Genomic DNA, 22848 nt, shown 5'->3' with positions numbered 1-22848 from the left:
AGGTCGCGCGCGCCATTGTAGCTAGGATGGTTGAGCCACGACGCCAGCTCGTGGGATGGCGTGAGTCTTCGGGATCGTGGCGCCGGAGTAGGAGTAGCCGCCGGGCCATCATCTTCCCCTTGTACTGAATAAATAGCAGAGAGAAGAAATGAGAAAAGCTACAGCTTCTACGTAGCGCAAAAACCCTTGTCTACCCTGTCTACCTCCTCGATCGATCGATCCCCGACGTTGGCAACGCTGACAGATACTCCACCATCAATATAAACAAGAGCAAGACGTAGGGTTTTAACTCCATCAAGAGGGTCCGAACCTGGGTAAACACCGCCTCCTTTGTCCCTTGTTACCCATCGACTAAGATCCACAGTTCGGACCCCCTCCTCGAGATCAGCCGGTTTTGACACCGAGAGCGGCCGCGTTAAGAGACATAATAATTCTTGGAAGCAAATACACAGGCTACTAAAAAGATTGATGAGATATTTGAAAATTCAGATAGCTTACATATAGACAACCCCATTAATTGGAGTCATTCATTATACATCTAATCAGTTTACATATGTTGTATCGTCATACAATTAAGCACAAGTACTCGAGGGAGAAAAATATCATTAAGCTCACAATGTACGTATAGAATTTGAAAATAATCGAGTCGAGATCATCAGCAGAAGCTCAATCTTGAGTAAAGCGCTCGATCATAACGTGTAGTTGACGTCGATGAAGCTGAGGATCTGGTGGACGGCGCCGACGATCTCCTCAGCCGTGAATCTTGGCTCGCTCGTGATCTAACATCAGAAGCAGCAGTTCAATCCCGCGGTCAGTTGCTTGCATTTGCATACGCACGAACATGGTCGATCGATGATCTGATCTGCGTTCAGTTGGTATGTATGGGCGCGCGCGCGTGTGTGCGTACCTTGACGTTGAAGGAGTAGAGGACGGTCTGCTCGATGGTGGTGATGTTGGTGTGGAGGATGGACATGTGCATCTCCTCCAGCACGGCGATGGTCTTGATCAGCTGCTCCGGCCGGCGGCGAGACAAGACCTTGATCACCGCGTCCTCGCCCAGCACGCGCACCTCGATGTCCGCCAGGCTCGACTTGTTCTCCGCCACCTCCTCCCGGAGCCCGCCGCCGCTGCACGTGTCGAGGTCGATCATCACCTTGGCAGCGGCGGCACCGTCACCGTTCGCCGCCCCAGGGAACGAGAGGCTCGGGGAGACGTAGAACGGCGGAGCTTCGTGCCCTTGCGGTGGCGGCTCGTGGATGGATGTCGCCGGCACCACCGGGGCGGACGCGTCAGCGACCGGCCGTGGCGTGTCGCCGTACAGGCGGCGCCGCTTCTGTGACTCGAGGCACTGGATTAGCTGCTCTAGCTCACGTATGAACTCTATGGCTCCGCCTATGATTGATGCTTGGTCTCCCTGCACAGCACGTACGTGCCATATGTTACAAAATGCGTTACTAAAATTAATTATGTGGATTAGATGTAGTAGGGTACGTATCAGGGAGACAGGTACTCGACTAGCATCCACAGTAATCACACAAAGAAACTCTAAAACAGATTGACAACATTGACACCGAAATGCATCCAAACTTCTATATCCAAATCCCACGGAGACAAAGTAGTAATCTTGGCCGAGAAATGGATTTCTACCATGCATGCATCCATCGTTTCGTTGTTACTTGAAGTTGAAGACTTGTGGCACGATTTTCTTGTTTTGTCAAAATTTGTTTTGTTTCAAAGTAGTATTGCGTACATAGCGGTTCGTCAGGTTTCTCTTCCGTTTTCAATTGTGTCATAATGTTATGTTGTGTACTAGTGAAATACTAACCTCATCATCCAAGGAAATAACAAGAGTCTACATCAACTAAGTTTAAACGAATGAGCTTGAGGAGGGATCGAAACCCGAATGACAAATACGAAAATGAAGCAACGTCGTCCACTCAAGCGCTGCAACTACGAGGACTTAGAAAACCTAACCTAAACCACTAGTCGGAGAGGTGTCGCCAGGATTCTCCTCCCTGCTATCGTCCGCTGGAGCAACGGATCGATAAAGGGAAGGCGAATCCACAGGGTCGTCGTCGAAGCCTGGATGTAACCAGTTTTTCCTAGCCGTAGCCGTAGAGGAAAAGGAAAGGAAACGCTTGCAAAAACTAAGTACCGAGAGACTAACATTATCATAAATTGCTTGTGCTGAATTTAAGTTGTATTTGTTTTACCCAGCAAAATAAAGAATTTAAGTTGTTTTGAGGTTTCCTATATATCTAAACCAGTGTCCTAAGCGGTGGCATGTTAAATGTAACATAAGAAAATCTTTATTTTTTCTTCATATTTTCCATATGAAAATCAAGTAATTGTTGGTTATAAATTTCAGTTAATTACAATTTTTGTGGAATATTTTTTCCCTCATATTATTTTTCATATGAAGATCAAGTGGTTGGTTGAAATTATCTGTGCCAGCAAAAACTATATTGGAAATTTGAAATGGTAGCGAATGAGATGCATGCGCAGGCATATACACGTACCCTCTGGACGTAGGATCCCGGCATGAGGGACCTGAGGACCCTGAGGTAATCGTTCATCTGTCGCCGCCGGTTGCGCTCGACGGCGATGTGCGTCATCCGCTGGCTCTCCACCTCCTCGCTGGTCTTCGTCGACCGGGGCCGCTTCCGCCGCCCGGTCTTCACCTGCTCCCCGCCAGCCTTCTGGCCGACCCTGCCGCCGCCGTCGGACTGCTGCACCAGCGTGGTACTCTCCGAGACGCCGCCGCCGTGATCGTGGGGGCCTCCTGACCCGTCGGGCGTCTTGCTGCCTTCCTGCTCGGCCGCGTGGTGGATACCTGCGCGTCCGCGGGGATCAGGCTCGTCCGAGCCGGAGAGCTGGGACTGGAACCTGAAGAAGTAGCTGTCCTCCTCGTCGTCGTCACGGGCGTCGTCGTGGTCGGCAGACGGCTGGTTGAGCGCGAGCCTGGGGCCGAAGTCGGCGAACTGCAGCACGTCGGAGAAGCTGAGCTTGTCCAAGGACACCTGGCCGTGCGGCCCTCCCGGAGGCAGCGGCGTCGTCTGGCCCAGCATGTAGTCCACCATCTCGGCCCCCGCTCCGCCGCCTCCCATCGGCTCCTCCGGCGCCGCCCCGCCGTCCAGTTGAGCGAAGGTGTCCAGCTGGTGGCTGCTTCCCTGCTCAGAGCGACCATGTCAGCCAGCAAAACTCCCAAACACTCCCGAAAGACCGAAACTGATCTGATCGATCGGCCATGCATGGCCAGCCGGAAACACACTTGCATGCATGCATGCATGCGTGATCGATCCATCCATGTACCTGTTTTTCCATGATCGCGACGATGTAGCTTTGATAAACTCACGACGAGCGCATGCATGCATGCAGCTGGCTCTCGATCTGCGATCACACGCCGTCCTTCATGCATGCATGCACGGTGTGCTTTGCGTCCGCCGGAAGAAGAGCCTGCAGAGAGCAGGTGGAAGAGACAGAGAGGAAGAAGATTTGTGGGCGTTTGTGCACGGCTCTAGAGAGGAGCCTCTCGGACGCATTAATGGAAAAGGGTGGAGGATGAATTCACCGCGCCACCTCCGGAGGATGCATGGAACGGCTCCGGCCGGCCGGTGAGTTATTTTTCTCACATGCGCCCCGCTCCCTGCCTCTGCTTTCTCCGCTTCTCCTCTACTTTTTCTGCTCTTTTTCTTGGGTCGACATGTGACGATCGATGCATGACAGGCCCAGCCCACGGGGTTCAAGCTATCAGATCTATCGTTGTTTTATTTTCTGTTACCTCTATACAAAATTGTTTTATTTTCTTTTTGGGGTGGCAATGGCGAAACTAGCCAACAATCTTTATTCTATCTAATCTAATAATAAAGAGGCTATCGCTTCCGTCGGAAACCCACCGAGGTGATTTTACAAAAAAGCCCCTTACTGTTTATGACATTAAACTCGTAGTATATATTAAATATTTTTTAAATACTTATATCTTTTAAACCGTAACTCCAAATTTAACATATTATACATGGAATTTGATTAAAAAATATGTAGAATTTTAAATATGATATTATTTTATCTGTTAAACGTTTAATAAAAAATACTATCTAGGGTGCAATCTTAATAAATAAGTCATTATTCGTCTTTCTTTCATACCGGTACTCATCCGGGTTGGGGATGAACACGTCAACAAAATCAGGATTAGAGATGAAACTGAAGGTCACTTGACTGATTCTTTGTACGTATTAAATCTACATGCAAGCCGTGTTAAAATAGAAGACCTGTGAAATTTTGAACTGCAATTTTTGTAGGATAAGACCATCTTTATTTGTATCGTAACTATAAATTCTCAAATTATAGACTTTTTTATAAATTAAGAGCGTGTGTCGTGTGGTATTTCTTTATCCCGTTGCAACGCATGGGCCCTTTTGCTAGTAAAAATAAATGTCGTAGTCAACCAGCCAACTCGTCCTGGGCGTTTGGGTGCCCGAACCCGCTACCCGAACCCGAACCGAACCGAATTACCCGAATTGTCGGGTAATTCGGGTATCGGGTAAGGGTTCGGTTCTCATTTCTTGACAATTCGGTTTTCGGGTTAGGGTTCGGGTTTTAGTGTGGAAAATCCGAAATACCCATACTACCCAAATTATTCATACTGTTAAAAAATTTCATGCTATTATTAGAATTTTTGTCCAAAAGGACCCCCTGTCGAACGTGATTGCCAGAAGAGACCAGCTGCGAACGGAAAGAAGGGAAAGGACCCCCTACCCGGGTGGCGGCAGGCGCGCCAGGCGGCACGTGGCACCTGCCGCCACCGCACGAGGCGGCCGTGGGACCTGCCGCCACCGCCCGAGGCGGCTGGGGCCTGCCGCCACCAGCTGAGGCGGCCGGCTGGGCACCCCGTTCCCACCACGCCTGCCCGTAACGGACAGGGCCTGGGTGGGCCCTGCCGCCACCTCCCTAGGCGGCCGGCCGAATCTCCGCGCTGCTCGTGACAGCGACGCTGATTTCATTGACTACGAGGCTGCTGTTTGGCAGCGCTAACTTCTCGCTCGAAATTTTCCCGCTCTAACTTGCATGCGGTATTGGATGTAGTCCATCCGTTCCAAAATATAAGACCTTTTAGGTATTTCACTCGCAGACTACACATACGGAGCAAAATGAGTTAATTTATACTCTAAAGTATGTCTATGTACATCCGTATGTAGTTTATTGTACAATCTCTAAAATGCCTTATATTTAGGAACGGAGGGAGTTTTTTTTACGGAGGGAGATTTTCTAAATATAAGTCTTTTAAGAAGTTTGTACTAGAAGACTACATATGATGTATATGGACTCATTTTAGAATGTAGATTCTGTCATTTTGCTTTGTATGTAGTCATGTGCGCCTAAGTTTCCCGCGTTATTTTCCCGCCTAAGTTTTCCGCTGCAGTTTCTCGTTTTCGCGCCCTTTTTTCCCGCGTAGACATCTGGCAGAGCCTATAAAAGGAGGCAGGGAGTGAAACTCTCTTCACCATCAGCCAGACTTCAAAGCACCTGCACCTCCATAGTCAGTATGAGTTTGCCTTGTTCGGATCAGAGCATTAGGCCTAGGAAAATGCAGAGTACAAGCTTGCCTCGGGGGGTGGAAGCAGTTCGATGTTGGTGCGGAGATGTCTGCAAGGTGAAGGAGGTGATGGATTTTTCAGATTGGTTGGGCATGAAGTTTTTCATGTGCGTCAATTATGAATCTGATCCACCCGAATCTATTTCTGCGTACGTCAGGCCTCCGGTATGCTCAAGTCATCTAGATTATTGTTATTTGATATTATTGTTTACTTGAATCTGATCCATCCTTTAGTCTCCTCCTCCTCTCTACATGTACTATCGTTGGATTGACACGGAAATGCCGGTCTCCATCTATCAACGAGGGATGTCAAAGGGGATGGGTCGGCTGTAAAACTACCTCGACGAGCTGCGATGTTCGCAAAATGAAGGAGTCCATAAGCCTCAAGGTGTTCAAGGAACCAATTATTTATTGACCAGGGCGTCTTTACAGTTCGAAGCCGGAAGGTCTAAGGAGGATTTTCATGATTTGGATTTATGAAAAGCTGGCAACGGTGGTGGTTGTCGTGATAACCATTCAAAAGCTGGGGCATTTCAGCCATTACCTGCAATCACGATGAAACAAAATTAAATTAAATTAAATATTCGGAAAATTACATCACGATGAAATTAAATTAAATATTCCGAATATTACATCATGATGAAATTAAAATACATATTCCGAATATTACATTACGATGAAATTAAAATACATAGCATGATTACATATCACGCGGTGTTGTTGTTACGATACGGACACTCCCTACGCGGGTGACCAGCACACCTACATACGCGGCATCGCCTTGGTTCTCCCAACTGGCTGTGGTCCATGTCATTGCGATGACGCCTAGACTAACGCCGTCCCTTGCTGGTTTGCATCAATGCGGGATCTGGAACCCATGTGGTGCCTTCTGGCCATAATTGCTTGTAGTTCATATCAATGCCCCATGCCCAAAACTCACCGTTCCAAGTGTTGTACAAATTGTGCATGTTGAAGTATGGTGATACGTATGGCTCGACACTAATTTGTTGAACTGCAGCTGCCCGCAATACGTGACTGCAAGGATATCCCAGAAGCTTGGGCTTGTTGCAAGTGCACTCACACGAGGTTGCGCCAAGCGTCACAACTTGTTTTTTTGCTCCCCTGTGGTGACCCTTAACAAACTTTGCTCGCACACTAACTTCCCATTTATTCCTAAGTGCATCTACCTGCCTGCACCCATGTCTTTGCGACTTCTTTGCTTTGTCATCAAGATGTCTTTGCATCTTCTCAGACCAGGTCTTGTTCAAATCAACTAGTGCCTTGGCAACGGTGACTCTATCTGCAAAGTATGACGCGGTCTGGTTCCAAGTTTGATCAATTAGTGTTGTGATAGGTAGTGCCCTCACCCCTTTAAGAACACCATTATACACCTCGGACATGTTGCTTGTCATTATACCGTATCTAGCGCCAGTGTCCCGATCTTTGATGACACCCATCTTCAGGCAACAGAGGAACCATAACCAACTATGTTTGTTTTCGCTCTCCACTAGTGCATAGGCAATAGGAAGAAGTTGATTGTTTGCATCAGCTGCCATCGCCACAAAGAGTGTGCCCTTGTACTTTCCAGTGAGAAATGTACCATCAATTGATACAACCGGACGACAATGCTTGAATGCTTGTATAGTCTGGGCGAATGCCCGGAATAAGTGGTCCAGGATTTGCTCGTCCGGGTTCAATGGATTTGGACGTTCTTTCCGGAAAACTTGAGTCCCCCTGTTAGCAACTGAAATCTGATGCAACATTCTAGGGGCAAAAGACTACGCCTCCTCATAGGTTCCATACAACCTCTGAAATATCTTTTCCTTTGCATGACGAGCCTTGCTATAGCTGACAGGGAAACCAATCAGATCAGATGTAGTTGCACGCAAAGCCCTAATACTAATATTAAGACTTTGCTGCATAATGGTTTGCATCACGTGTGACACATATTCTGCAGTCACATTGCGGTGCTCTGAAAGAGTGCCGGTTTGCTCACAACCATGTTGCTCTATTTTTGTGACATGCCATGGCTGACATACCCTAGGCTTCTGGCGAGCAATAACTCTTCCGCGGCAACCCGCTTCGCGATGGATGCATATGAGCTTCAACTCCTTTTTATCAGATTGCTTCACTCTATGTTGCCTGTGTATAGCAATTGCATAGCTATGTATTGCTTGTTTAGCAGATTTCTTATCTGGGAAAATCTGTCCAACGGCCAGACTCCCCGCGTCTAGGCCAGCAACAGAGTGAAATTCATTGGTGATGCTCATAACCTGTAAAAACTCTGGGTTGATTGCTGCAGCGATCGCCTTCTCAGGAGGAACAACTTCATCATCATCTGATTCCGAAGACGCAGAAGAATGACCATCATCGTCATCATCTAGTGCCTCCGGCAATCCCTTGACATGTTCGCTCATGTCAACGACCGCAGACCAATATCCCGTGTCATACACTTGTTGGTCACCTGTTGGTTCCGATGGGCCGGCGTCGGGGGCTACAGTTATGGCCATATGTTCGCCACCACTTGGTTCCGATGGGCCGGCGTCGGGGGCTACAGTTATGGCCAACTGGGCCTCACCGGCACCGCTACTGCACTCGGCGACATCACTGGCAGAAATGAACTCCACATAAACCATGGGTTGTCCATACATGGAGTTATTAGGATTGCTTGCAAAACCCATGTACGACGCCCATGCTCTTTCACCAGTAACCCGTCGCAGAACCCAACGATTTCCTCCCTCAACCACGAAAGCCTCCATGGTTATTTTTTTCCATTCATCGCTGAACCGAACACCAATCGGATGCACCTTCTAACTGCCTAATACTCTACATTAACCATGTCTTTCACTACAACCGTAATCATCCCGCACCTAGACACATCCACACCAGAAGGACCCTCACGTACGATGTGCCCATAAAACACTAACAATTTTTCCATAGTACCTAAAGAGCAGCCATATTTACATCGTTAGTCCATTAAAAATCATATTATTATATTTACATTGTAATAACAACATCCATTACTTATCCTTTTTACATATAACAATTTAACAACATCCATTACATCTAGGCATAATAATTTATATTGTACCATTTATCGTGACACTACATCTATAAAATAAATAGAAGATGAATTACAATATGTCATTCATACCTCTGGTTTAAATAAGGATATCCTTCCGAATATAATATATCACCAGAATAATATCAGCGAATTCCACCTATTTTCATATGAACAAAAATATTACACACATAATTATTTCCGTGCTAGCAAAAGTCTAAAAATACATACTGCATGCATATATATATCACGAGTCATATTTCTACGGGGTTGACAAATTATCACATAAACAAATATATTACACACGCGTCTTGCATGTAATAATCACTAGTGGGGACAGGGCCTGTAGCCCCGGCCCGTAAGGGGCTTTAGTCCCAGTTCACCAACCGGGACTAAAGGGGCGGGACTAAAGGCCTAACCTTTAGACCCGGCCCTGTTACAAGCCGGGACTAAAGGTGCTCCACGTGGGCGCCTCGTAGCGCCCCACGGGCAGGACCTTTAGTCCCGGTTCGTTACATGGGCCGAGACTAAAGATTTTCTGATTTTGCTGGTTTTTGGGTTTTTTTTTGAATGAAATTATTTTTGGGTTTTAGGGTTTTAGGGTTTAGGTGTTCGGGAGATTAACGTGATGCCTCGTTTGGTTTTCGGGAGTTAGTTTTCATATAATTTAAATAGAAATAATTATGCGTATATATAAGATTAACTTATCTTACAAGCGAGCATATATATACAATTATATGCAGACCTGAATTATCGGGACTAGAGCCCGTTTATTCGATTACATGGACGAACATCAGTAATGGCCCCTAGCTACACTAAATCGTCCTTTGTCATCTATAGCTTCCGTCCTCAGAAATCCCGCAAGCTCCTCTTCAACAGCAATCGCGCGTTGCTCTGGTAGGACCTTCGTCCTCATGGCCGTGTGCTATATAAGAAGATGAGATGAATATGAATATCAATCATGATAACAAAGAATGACGGGTAAAAATAGAGGTGTGAATGTTCATTGCTTACGTCGAATCTGTGATCCTTGAGCTCAGAGGTAAACGTGCGAATGGTCTCGCAAACATAGTATCCGCATAGATGCGTTCCCCGTGGCTGCTGGTCGCACTTTACGAGAATAGAATATATATAATCAAAATAATAATCTAGCATCATAAATGTATTGAAAATTAATAGAAGTATATCATACTACTACTTACCTGAGCCGCTCTAAAGGTCAGCTTCTCAGGAAAGTTACCGGGAATCACGCACTTGAACCGCTTCCAAACCTTGCCCGACAAGGATAATGATTTGCTAAGTTTTTCATTAATTGATATATCAGAAAATCATCGAAAGAGACTGATAGAGCGCAAGAATGATTAAAATTACCCTTGGAGCATGTCCTGCAGGCTTTGGAACTGTTCCAAGGGTCTCGATAATGGGTCGAAGGCATAAATTCTTCCCTTATCAATTTGAATGTCCAACAGAATCCAATGGAAGCTGCACATGTGTATATGTGTGTGTGTGTGTGTGTGTGTGTGTGTGTGTGTGTGTGTGTCAGTAACTTATCAGTTACACTTATAAGTGAATGGACACAACAGAGTAAAGACCCTCACTTGAAGTTGTATGGAAACAGTATGTGGTCACAGAAATTTTGATCTGTTAGAAACCTTAGAAGGTTTTCCTCCGTCTCCTTGGGATAATTAGTTAGCGTCACTATATGTATTTTATCTGGGTCAATAAACCCAATATTTATGATGCTCTTACTTTTACAATCCAGAATCTTCATTCTGCATAATAGAGTACAAGTTATATATAGACAATGAATTGAAATAACTAAACAAGTTATATGTAGACAACAAATTGAAAAACTTACAGACAATAGCAACTCATAAGCGATTTGTCGAGGGCGTCGCCATTGTACATCTGGAAGAGTTCATCAAAGTCGATATGGATTTCTTCGGGGTGGCCGTAGTACTCCCGTGGCACACTCAGTACGATCATCGTTCTCCCCTTCTTTGATTCACTTAAGTACCATGTATGCAAGTAACGCATATTTGTTGGGAGATCATTTTTGCTGACCAAAGGCTCACCCATGACAAACTTTGGCTTAGGGGCTACCACAGCCTTGGGTATCTTGTCGTCTTGGGAAGACAGCAATTCTTCAACTGAGATACCACATTGAGCCGCCAACTCCTTTGCTCTTTCTAAAGCTAGACCCTGCACCGGAGGGGGAACATTCTCGGTTAACACCTTGAGGGGTGGGATCGACTGTTTGGCCTGTTGTCCAAGCTGAGGAACGTCTGATTTTTTCTTGCTTGTAGCTGAACTGCTCTTTTTCACTTCCTTCTGCAATGTGCGTGTATAGTCATCAGGCTTATGGTGTAAGTCATAAGGTCTGATAGGAAGATTAGCAGACGTACCTTTGGGTGGGGCGACCGTTTGCGCTTTGGGGTGCTCTGTGGCTTAGGAATCGTCGGCGGAGCATTCTTGGTGACACGCTCCCGCTTAGTATCCAGAGCGGGCGGGGGCGGAGACGAACAACCCAAGTCCGACGGCGGTGATCGAGATATTCTCTTTTTCACTTCCTTCTGCAATGTGCGTGTATAGTCATCAGGCTTATGGTATAAGCCATACTGTGATGGAAGGGTCGTGAAGTATTTTGCAAATGTTATTTGCTTCTAGGTGTATTCCGGGCGGGGCTCGGGTTCCTTCTTTTTCATCTGCGCATCATGATGTTCCTTTGCTATCCTGGCGTTTTCCTCGGGGGTACGATCATAAGGTCCGATAGGAAGATTAGCATGACGTACCTTTGGGAGGGGCGACCGTTTGCGCTTTGGGGTGCTCTGTGGCTTAGGAATCGTTGGCGGAGCGTTCTTGGTGGCACGCTCCCGCTTTGTATCCGGAGCGGGCAGCGGCGGAGCGTTCTTGGTGGCACGCTCCCGCTTTGTATCCGTGGCAGGCTCAGGGTTTGTATCCGGAGCGGGCAGCGGCAGAGATGGACGACCCAAGTCCGGCGGCGGTGATCGAGATGGACTCGTGTTGTGCTGGCCGATGTCATGTGGAGGGCTTGGAGGTAATGGAGGTGTAGGTGACCTGCGGCGACTCGGAGGCGGTGTCGTCCTTGGGGCCGAGCCTGGAAGCTTGATGTAGTTCTTGTCCCATAGGATGACTCCACCCAGTACTTCTCCGAGTGTCCTCTCATCTTCGGGTCCAGCTATGTCGAGCTCCATATCATTAAACCCCGTCATGATTTCATCCACCCCGACTTTAGCAAAGCCAGCTGGAATCTCACGGCCGTGCCAGCGTGCATTAGGGCCAGAAGGTAAAGCTTGTCCGACGGCCACCTTCATGGATATGTTCTTGAATTTCTGATGAAGTTCACATGATGTTGAATCCTTGATTCCATCCACGGGGTAGCCGGGACCGCCCTCTATCATTCTTCGTTCATCGTCGGGCGGGGCCTCAGATTCAGCCATGCTGCTTTTCCGCTTAGATGGGGCGCCGGTAATATCAAGTGCAGGATCTTCCTGGCGCGGTACTCCTCTAAGCTCATCAATCTGCTTCTGTTGCTCGTTAATCCTGGCAAGCAACTGGTTGAACTTGTCATTCTCCTCATCCTGCTGCCGCTTCTTTGCTCTCTCTCGGCTTCTGTAAGTGTCTTGGTCTCTGGCAAACCCAAGCCACCACGGGTAAGATGGACCGAAGCCTCGCGTTCGTCCTCCATGTTCGTCATTGCCGAGGACCAGTGTGAGCAAATCTTTATCTCTATCTGCAGTGAACTTTCTTTGTCCCTCCTTAATTTCTTTCACTATCCTTTTCCAATTCTCCCTGGGTATCCTAAGATTGTCATTGCAGATGAGGTCCCCTGTTTTTTTGTCGTACGACCCACCATGCGCAAGGAACCAATTTCTTGCTCTCAATTCCCACTCATCACGGAGTGGTTCAGGTACGATGCCTTTATCTATCAGATCTTGCTCTTTCTTTTCCCACTTTGGGATGGCAGTCTCATAGCCCCCTGGCCCCAGCTTGTGGTGATATTTCTTCTTGTCGACATTTATCTTGTTCTTTTCTGATAATGCCTGGGCATCTTCTGACTCCTTGTACTCTTGAAATTCCTTCCAGTGATTCGCCTGCTTGGCTAGATACCCCTCGAATACTGGCACTTTCTTTGTCTTGAGATAGTTTTTCCATAGCTTCTTATTCCAGCTACGGAACAGTTCGGCCATCTTCTTTAGAGTCCACTGCTTGACTTTGGCCCTCAGTTTGTCTGCGGCGTCTTCATTCTCACATTCTGGCAGGTTGAAATGTGACATGAGATCATCCCAAAGATTATCTTTGTACCTTTCGGCGACATAGTCACTATCGGCAGCCCCTTTGCGCTTGTTCCACTCCCGAACGCTGATCGGGACGTGATCCCTAACGAGAACTCCGCATTGCTTCTTGAATGTGTCAGCAGCATTCTTAGGAAGCTTGGGTTCACCCGTAGGCATTATCACCTCAAAGGTGTAATGCGTCCGTGCATCCAACTTTCTAGTCAGGCCTTGTTTCGTAGATTTGCTCGATGTGGAGGCCTAAGAGGGAGAAACATTCGTCAAATGAATGTATATGTATACAATATAGAGCTATCTCCAATATTTTTCACATATTACAAGTGATTGTCGAACTTCATATGTATACCTCGCCGGACTTTATTATTTCTTCACCGGCTTCTCCACCGGCTTCTCCATCAGTGGAGCTATCACCTTCTCCATCATTGGACCTATCTCCTGCCCCATCGGCTTCATCTTCGTGTCGCTCGACCTCCATTCCATATCCGGAGTCGTTTAGATATGACGTCGGAGATTCAGCTGGTTCAATGTCGGGGCCGTCTTTGATTATATCTTCGAGAAGTTCTTCCTCTTCGAGGTTCCTGATATGTGGATCCATAGTTCTGCAAAAAACGGACATTTTATTAACTAATAAACTAACAAACTATATAAGAGGGGTTGGAAACTTCGAAGGCTCGTTTTATATAGGAGGACCTTTAGTCCCGGGTCTTGGCTAAAATACCAGCCGGACGGAGCCCAGTCCTGGACACTTAAGCATATACAATAGCAAAATTAAACTAGTTATATTAATTTTCTTGCTAAAAATAAACTATTAACACTTAAGCATATACAATAGAAAAATTAAACTATTAACACTTAAGCATATACAATAGCAAAATTAAGCAATAATCTAAGAAACACTATTAACACTTAAGCATATACACTATACAATAGCAAAATTAAATGACAAAAAAATAGTTCTTCTTCTTGTAACCCTAAACTAATTTTTTCTCTTCTTCTATATGTCCTCTTCTTCTACTTCTTCTTCTACTTCTACTTCTCCTCTTCTTCTACTACTTCTCCTCTCCTCTTCTTCTATCTTTTTCTCTTCTTCTCCTCTCCTCCTCTTCTTATTCTCCTTTTTCTTCTTTTCTTCTCCTCCTCTTCTTATTCTCCTTTTTCTTCTTTTCTTCTCCTTTTTCTTCTTTTCTTCTCCTTCCCTTTTTCTTCCTTTCTTCTCCTTTTTCTTCCTTTCTTCTATTTTTCTTCCTTTCTTCTCCTTTTTCTTCCTTTCTTCTCCTTTTTCTTCTTTTCTTCTCCCTTTTCTTCCTTTCTTCTCCTTTTTCTTCTTTTCTTCTCCTTTTTCTTCCTTTCTTCTCCTTTTTCTTCTTTTCTTCTCTTTTTTCTTCCTTTCTTCTCTTTTTTCTTCCTTTCTTCTCCTTTTTCTTCTTTGCTTGTGCTGGCCGGAGTGTTGGGGAGGAGGGGGAGTGGGGCTTACCGGCCGAAGGTGTCGACGGCGCGCGGCGAGAAGGACGGCGGCGAGCGGCGAGGAGGACGGGGCGGCGCGCGGCGAGGAGGGCGGCGCGCGGCAAGGAGGGCGGCGCGCGGCGAGTAGGACGGCGGCGGCGAGCAGGACGATGGAGATGGCGAGGAGGACGGTAGGCGGCGGCGAGCAGGACGGCGGGCAGCCTGACAGCGTCGTCGAGTTCGTCGTTTGCCGCGCCGGGCAGGAGAACGAGAGGAAGAAGAAGAGAAATGGACGATTTGGGTTCGAAATTTTCTAACTCCCGCTTATACAGGTGGATCTTTAGTCCCGGTTCGTGGCTCGATCCGGGACTAAAGACCCTTTAGTCCCGGGTGGAGCCATGAACCGGGACTAAAGGCCCTTTTTCGGCTGACCAGAAGGCAGGAAGCAGGGGCCTTTAGTCCCGGGGCGTGGCTCGAGCCGGGACTAAAGACACCCCTTTAGTCCTGGGTGGAGCCACGACCCGGGACTAAAGGCCCTTTTCGGCTGACCAGAAGGCGGGAAGCAGGGGCCTTTAGTCCCGGGGCATGGAAAGAACCGGGACTAAAGTTTTGCCTATATAAACCCTCGCCCGTGCCCACCATATCCCCTGTTTTTTGGTTGTTGAAGTGTGACCATGCCAGGCTCTTGCCACTCTAGTTCATGCACATGACGTGTTCGACGAAATGCCCGAGCCACTCTACTTAAGCTTTCTCCTCTCCAAGCTCGACCTCCAAGCTCCATTTTCCTTAATATTTGTCTAGGTTTGGCGTGCACCAACTGCGAGCACCACCGTGGTGAGCCTCTTGTTCTTATCTTCTTTTTAAAATTAAAAAAATCTTACTTGTATGATTTACATACATACTTGTATAAATTATTCACTTTCATTATTTTTTGTTATTATATAGTGCGATGGTTTTGGTATCCGCCTCCGTCGGCCCTCGTCCTGTGGTATATATTATCTTTTATAACTATTTGTTTTATTTAGTGTTTATGACAATTATGACATATATTTTTTTAATCTAGGAGGTATGTGAACCGGAAATTCCAACCCACATAAAAATTCTTGTCGAGAAGTTAAATTTGGTTGAAAAAGAAAACGAATACTTGAAGAAAAAATTGAAAATAATTGAGGATAAGAATATGGAACTGGAGTTGCATGTCGCCGATGTCATCGATGATCGCAAGATGAAGATCGATGCGATGCGGTTGAAGATGGATGCAATGCGCTTGAAGATGGATGAAATGCGCTTGAAGATTAGGAATATTAGAAAATATGCCATTGATAAAGAGGCTTGGTATCATTATGCTGTTGGGTCAATTGTTACCTTAGTTGCGATTTTGATCGCGTTTGTTGTTGCATTTAAATGTTTTACATAGTTGTATGTTGTTTTATGAGAGAACTTTATGTATTTATTTTTTGCAATAATAACATTTGATCACACTGTTCTTTGGCTTTAATGTGATGATGAACTTGTATTAATTTGGTCATATGTTCTGCAATGGTTTTTTGATATATTTGATTTCATAATAGAGATGAATCGCCAATGATAATATTTAATTTCATAATATGGTTTTTTGAACTCCATACTTTTTGACTTCATTTGGTATATTTCGTGGATTTACTTTTTTTTTTTGAGCTAGTTGACCCTGATATTGAAAAGCACTACAAATGAACTCTGAAAATGTTGAAAGTTGGCATGCTATCATCATTTCACCCACATAGCATGTGTTAAAAAGTTGAGAGGGCTACGACAAAAATTGGATGCACTTCGTGTACAAAATGGACAATCTCTCTCGAAGTATGAGGGTTTCGAACGAGAACTCATCTCTTACAAAGGGATTTCATTTTTGTGAACTTATTTGAACTCCATACTTTTTGTGTGTTCAAAATGCACCATTCAAAGGCACAACACAAAATTTCAATAATTTCTGACTTCATTTGGTATATTTCGTGGATTTACTTTTTTTTGAGCTAGTTGACCCTGAAATTGAAAAGCACTACAAATGAACTCTGAAAATGTTGAAAGTTGGCATGCTATCATCATTTCACCCACATAGCATGTGCTAAAAAGTTGAGAGGGTTACAACAAAAACTGGATGCACTTCGTGTACAAAACGGACAATCTCTCTCGAAGTATCACGGTTTCGAACGAGAACTTATCTCTTACAAAGGGATTTCATTTTTGTGAACTTATTTGAACTCCATACTTTTTGTGTGTTCAAAATGCACCATTCAAAGGCACAACACAAAATTTCAACAATTTCTGACTTCATTTGGTATATTTCGTGGATTTACTTTTTTTTGAGCTAGTTGACCCTGAAATTGAAAAGCACTACAAATGAACTCTGAAAATGTTGAAAGTTGGCATGCTATCATCATTTCACCCACATAGCATGTGATAAAAAGTTGAGAGGGCTACGACAAAAACTGGATGCACTTCGTGTATAAAACGGACAATCTCTCTCGAAGTATCAGGGTTTCGAACGAGAACTCATCTCTTACAAAGGGATTTCATTTTTGTGAACTTATTTGAACTCCATACTTTTTGTGTGTTCAAAATGCACCATTCAAAGGCACAACACAAAATTTCAACAATTTCTCACTTCATTTGGTATATTTCGTGGATTTACTTTTTTTTTTGAGCTAGTTGACCCTGAAATTGAAAAGCACTACAAATGAACTCTGAAAATGTTGAAAGTTGGCATGCTATCATCATTTCACCCACATAGCATGTGTTAAAAAGTTGAGAGGGCTACGACAAAAACTGGATGCATTTCGTGTACAAAACGGACAATCTCTCTCGAAGTATCAGGGTTTCGAACGAGAACTCATCTCTTACAAAGGGATTTCATTTTTGTGAACTTATTTGAACTCCATACTTTTTGTGTGTTCAAAATGGACCATTCAAAGGCACAGCACAAAATTTCAACAATTTCTGACTTCATTTGGTATATTTCGTGGATTTACTTATTTTTTTTGAGCTAGTTGACCCTGAAATTGAAAAGCACTACAAATGAACTCTGAAAATGTTGAAAGTTGGCATGCTATCATCATTTCACCCACATAGCATGTGTTAAAAAGTTGAGAGGGCTACGGCAAAAACTGGATGCACTTCGTGTACAAAACGGACAATCTCTCTCGAAGTATGAGGGTTTCGAACGAGAACTCATCTCTTACAAAGGGATTTCATTTTTGTGAACTTATTTGAACTCCATACTTTTTGTGTGTTCAAAATGCACCATTCAAAGGCACAGCACAAAATTTCAACAATTTCTGACTTCATTTGGTATATTTTGTGGATTTACTTATTTTTTTTGAGCTAGTTGACCCTGAAATTGAAAAGCACTACAAATGAACTCTGAAAATGTTGAAAGTTGGCATGCTATCATCATTTCACCCACATAGCATGTGTTAAAAAGTTGAGAGGGCTACGACAAAAACTGGATGCACTTCGTGTACAAAACGAACAATCTCTCTCGAAGTATCAGGGTTTCGAACGAGAACTCATCTCTTACAAAGGGATTTCATTTTTGTGAACTTATTTGAACTCCATACTTTTTGTGTGTTCAAAATGGACCATTCAAAGGCACAGCACAAAATTTCAACAATTTCTGACTTCATTTGGTATATTTCGTGGATTTACTTATTTTTTTTGAGCTAGTTGACCCTGAAATTGAAAAGCACTACAAATGAACTCTGAAAATGTTGAAAGTTGGCATGCTATCATCATTTCACCCACATAGCATGTGTTAAAAAGTTGAGAGGGCTACGGCAAAAACTGGATGCACTTCGTGTACAAAACGGACAATCTCTCTCGAAGTATCAGGGTTTCGAACGAGAACTCATCTCTTACATGGATAATATGAAAATGAAAAGTGTTTGAAATTTAGTACGTTCCATACATGCATTACATAAAAGGTTTAATACATTATCACATTATTGCACCAATATTCCTATCTATTATTTCTGTTTTCTTCTGGGTCGTAGCCATGGAGAATCTTCATCATTCAGTAGGATGCTTGGGTCAGTTTTCACTTTGAAGGGCGGAATTTCATGAAACTTATTATAATCTTCTAACATGTCTGTCTTGTCATCTACTCCCACGATGTTCCTTTTCCCTGAAAGAACTATGTGGCGTTTTGGCTCATCGGATGATATCTTCTTTTGTTGATTTCTTTTTCTTGTTAATGTAGACATGTCCTTCACATAGAAAACCTGAGCGGCATCATTGGCTAGGACAAATGGTTCGTCCATGTACGCAAGATTGTTAAGATCCACTGTTGTCATGCCGTACTTTTGGTCTACAACTAACCCGCCTCCTGTCAGCTTCACCCATTTGCACCGAAATAAAGGGATCATAAAAGTAGGTCCATAGTCAAGTTCCCATATCTCCTCTATGTACCCGTAATATGTTTCCAAATAGTGCCCATTCTCGTCTGTTGCATCAAAGCGGACACCACTATTTTGGTTGGTGCTCTTTTTATCTTGGGCAACCGTGTAGAATGTATTCCCATTTATCTCATACCCTTGGAAAGTACATATAGTCGAAGATGGTGGCCTGGCCAAACAGTACAGCTCATCTCCAACGGTGTCGTCATTCATGAGATGTGTCTGCAACCAACTGCCGAAAGTCTTCTCGTGTTCCCCTTTAATCCAAGAGTCAGCCTTCCCCGGGTTTTCGGAGCGTAGAATATTCTTGTGTCTCACGATATACGGAGCCACCATGGTGGAATTGTGTAGAACTGTGTAGTGTGCTTGAGAGAAAGAATGCCCGTCCATACATACTTTTGCTTTCCTTCCTAGTGTGCCTTTTCCTGTCAGCCTACCCTCATAACGAGATTCAGGAACACCAATCGGCTTAAGGTCAGGAAGAAAGTCCACACAAAACTCAATGACCTCCTCTGTTCCATAGCCCTTGGAGATGCTTCCTTCTGTCCTAGCACGGTTACGAACATATTTCTTTAAGACTCCCATGAACCTCTCGAAGGGGAACATATTGTGTAGAAACACAGGACCGAGAATTCTAATCTCTTCGACTAGGTGAACTAGGAGGTGTGTCATTATATTGAAGAAGGATGGCGGGAACAACAACTCAAAGTTGACCAGACATTGGACCACATCAATCTGTAACCCTGATAGACTTTCTCGATCGATTACCTTCTGAGAAATTGCATTGAGGAATGCACATACCTTCACAATTGCCAGGCGAACATTTTCCGGTAGAATTCCCCTCAATGCAACCGGAAGCAATTGCGTCATAAGCACGTGGCAGTCATGAGACTTTAGGTTTTGGAATTTTTTGTCTTTCATATTTACGATTCCCTTTATATTCGACGAGAAGCCAGTCGGGACCTTGATACTGAAAAGGACTTCAAAGAAGATTTCCTTCTCTTCCTTAGTAAGAGCGTAGCTGGCACGCCCTTGAAACTGTCCTGGATGCATGCCATCTCTTCCTTTATGACGTTCCTGGTCCTCCCGTGCTTCCGGTGTATCTTTTGACTTCCCATACAAGCCCAGGAAGCCTAGGATTTTCACGCAGAGATTCTTCGTCAGGTGCATCACGTCGATTGCCGAGCGGACCTCATGGACTTCCCAGTAGGGTAGCTCCTAAAATATAGATTTCTTCTTCCACATGGGTATGCGCTTATCAGGCCGTTAGGAACAGGTTGGCTGCCAGGACCCTTTCCAAAGATTACTTTTAAATCTTTGATCATATCAAATACTTCACACCAGTACGGATGACAGGCTTCCCCCGGGGTTCTGCCTTGCCATTGAAATGCTTGCCTTTTTTCTTTAAGGGATGCTTGGGCAGAAGAAAACAACGATTGTACGGATACACATTCTTCCTACAGTTGTCGAGATATATACTTTCTGTCTGATCCAAACAGTGCGTGCATGCATTGTATCCCTTGTTTGATTGTCTTGAAATGTTACTAAGAGCAGGCCAATCATTGATGGTTACGAAAAGCAACACTCGCAGGTCAAATTCCTCTTGTTTGTGCTCGTCCCACACACGTACACCTGGTTCGGCCCACAGCTGTAAAAGTTCATCATCTAATGGCCTTAGGTACACATCAATATCGTTGCCGGGTTGCTTTGGACCTTGTATAAGCACTGGCATCATAATGAACTTCCGCTTCATGCACAACCAAGGAGGAAGGTTGTAGATACATAGAGTAACGGGCCAGGTGTTGTGACTGCAACTCTGCTCCCCAAAAGGATTCATGCCATCTGTACTCAGACCTAACCATAAGTTCCTTGCGTCAGCTGCAAATCTCGGGAACTCTCTCTCGATTTTTCTCCACTGCCGACCATCAGCGGTGTGCCTCAACTTATCATCTTTTATACGATCTTCCATGTGCCATCGCAACAACTTCGCATGATCTTTATTTCTGAACAGACGTTTCAACCGTGGTATTATAGGAGCATACCACATCACCTTGGCAGGAACCCTCTTCCTGGGTGGCTCGCCCTCAATATCACCGGGGTCATCTTTTCTGATCTTATACCGCAATGCAGTGCATACCGGGCATTTATCCATATTCTCGTACTTCTCACCGCGATAGAGGATGCAGTCATTAGGGCATGCATGTATCTTCTGCACGTCTAATCCTAGAGGGCAGACAAGCTTCTTTGCTTCGTACGTGCTGGCCGGCAATTCGTTCTTTCTTGGAAGCATCTTCTTCATCAGTACTAGCAACTTTTCGAATGACGAGTCAGTCACACCGGTCTCTGCCTTCCACTTCAGCAATTCCAGTGTGCTACCCAGCTTCTTCTGGCCATCTTCACAAGTTGGGTACAACAATTCGTTGTGGTCCTGTAACATCTGCTCGAACTACAACCTCTCCTTTTCTGTGTTGCAACCTCGCCGTGCATCAGAAATGACCCGGCCAAGATCATCAGCGGGCTCATCTGGTTCCCGTTCTATATCCTGATCTTCTTCTTCATTGTCTTCCATTGCGGTATCAGCATACTCAGGGAACATAGATCGGTAGTTGTCATCATCGTTCTCTTCTTCTTCATCGTCGTCTTCCATCATAACCCCTCTTTCTCCGTGCTTGGTCCAAACATTATAGCCCGACATAAAACCGGACCGAAGCAGGTGGCTCTGAATGACTCTTGAGGAAGTGTAATCCTTCTCATTCCGACATTCAACACATGGACAAAACATATAGCCACCACCATGCTTGTTCGCATCGGCTGCATCTCGAAAAGAATGCACACCTTCTCTGTAAGCGGTTGTGCGTCGATCACCGTACATCCATGGATGGCTCATCTCTGCGTTATACGACAGTATATCAAATACAATCACGATCCTAAAAATTAGTACCGCACGGTCTAAACGAGGAAATATAGTTGCTAACCTTTTAGAATAAGTAGAAATAAAGAGGAAGAGGTTTAAGCGTGGCTCGGGCATCTCATATCGTAGTTGTGTTCGGTGAACTGAAGCGGCATCGCTCTAACACACATTTCAACAAACACCTCTAGTGCATAAAAAAAGTGGAGAGCAAGCACCCACCCACAATCCTTCATCCAAGAAAAATGCAACGAAGAGGGGAGAGGGGGGCTGTGCTATATATAGGCAGAGGACTTTAGTCCCGGTTTGAGATACAAACCGGGACTAAAGGTGCCGCACATGCGGGCTGCCCACCGCGTAGACCTTTAGTCCCGGCTTGGGACACGAACCGGGACTAAAGGCTCCTTACGGGCCGGGACTAAAGCCTCGAGGGAGGATATGAGAATTGGGGCGACGTGGCCGGGCCTTTAGTACCGGCCCAGAGGCAGGCCGGGACTAAAGGGTCGAGGCCAAAGACCCGTTTTCTACTAGTGAATACTAATGGAGCTAACATATTATTACATGTTTTTTTACAAAAATGCTACTTACATAGGCATTTTTCTGGCTCCTTTCTAAATACCAGTTACATGCAAACACGAACAAATCATCGGTAATATATGAACATAGTCGACCTATTATCACATGAACACAAATATGAACAGAGTCTCATACCTTGATCTTCAACTTAGTAGTTCATATCGCATGACAAAATAGTTCCACAAAAGTGATAATACAGTCCCTAAGACAAAAGATAAACACATACTTAGAAACTAATCGAACAAAATAAAACATCATGCATGCAAACACGACCAACATAAATGTAAAGCTCTTACCTTGATCTAAATTTTTTTCAACTACAACGCCTTCAAAATAGTTCCATGAAAGTGATAGTACACTCCCTAAGACAAAAGAAAGAACATACTTAGGGACTAATCAAACAAAATAAAACATCATGCATGCAAACAAGACCAAAAGAAATGGAAAGCTCTTACCTTGATCTATCTTTTCTTCAACTGCAACGTCTTCAAAATCTAACTTTAAACCATCCAAAATCACAA

At 44.8% G+C, this 22848-nt stretch overlaps 1 protein-coding gene and 1 long non-coding RNA gene across 2 annotated transcripts; both read right to left on the bottom strand.

The window, feature by feature from the left end:
• Positions 1–454: 454 nt before the first annotated feature.
• Positions 455–3571, bottom strand: LOC123414621 (transcription factor FAMA). The gene is made up of 4 exons (XM_045106671.1): positions 3313–3571; positions 2520–3170; positions 908–1414; positions 455–779 (listed from the first exon to the last, which is right to left on the bottom strand). The coding sequence occupies exons 1-4, from the start codon at positions 3322–3324 to the stop codon at positions 690–692; spliced, it is 1260 nt and encodes a 419-aa protein (XP_044962606.1). The 5' UTR covers positions 3325–3571; the 3' UTR covers positions 455–689.
• A 3803-nt stretch (positions 3572–7374) lies between these two features.
• Positions 7375–22505, bottom strand: LOC123414610. The gene is made up of 3 exons (XR_006614545.1): positions 22463–22505; positions 8748–8814; positions 7375–7441 (listed from the first exon to the last, which is right to left on the bottom strand). It is a non-coding gene; the product is annotated as an uncharacterized LOC123414610 (long non-coding RNA).
• Positions 22506–22848: the final 343 nt, after the last annotated feature.

Source organism: Hordeum vulgare, chromosome 1H (genome assembly GCF_904849725.1).
Source record: "Hordeum vulgare subsp. vulgare chromosome 1H, MorexV3_pseudomolecules_assembly, whole genome shotgun sequence".
Classification (NCBI taxonomy): Eukaryota; Viridiplantae; Streptophyta; class Magnoliopsida; order Poales; family Poaceae; genus Hordeum; species Hordeum vulgare.
The sequence above is the reverse complement of the archived record's forward strand: the minus strand, read 5'-3'. Positions and strand labels throughout refer to the sequence as shown.

What these genes read in the sequence shown, in the direction of transcription:
- LOC123414621 (XM_045106671.1), bottom strand. An exon ending in CGGGATCCTACGTCCAGAGG is followed by an intron (nt 1,415 to 2,519) that starts GTACGTGTATAT and finishes CGTGCTGTGCAG; the next exon opens with GGAGACCAAGCATCAATCAT. An exon ending in TCTACTCCTTCAACGTCAAG is followed by an intron (nt 780 to 907) that starts GTACGCACACAC and finishes TTCTGATGTTAG; the next exon opens with ATCACGAGCGAGCCAAGATT.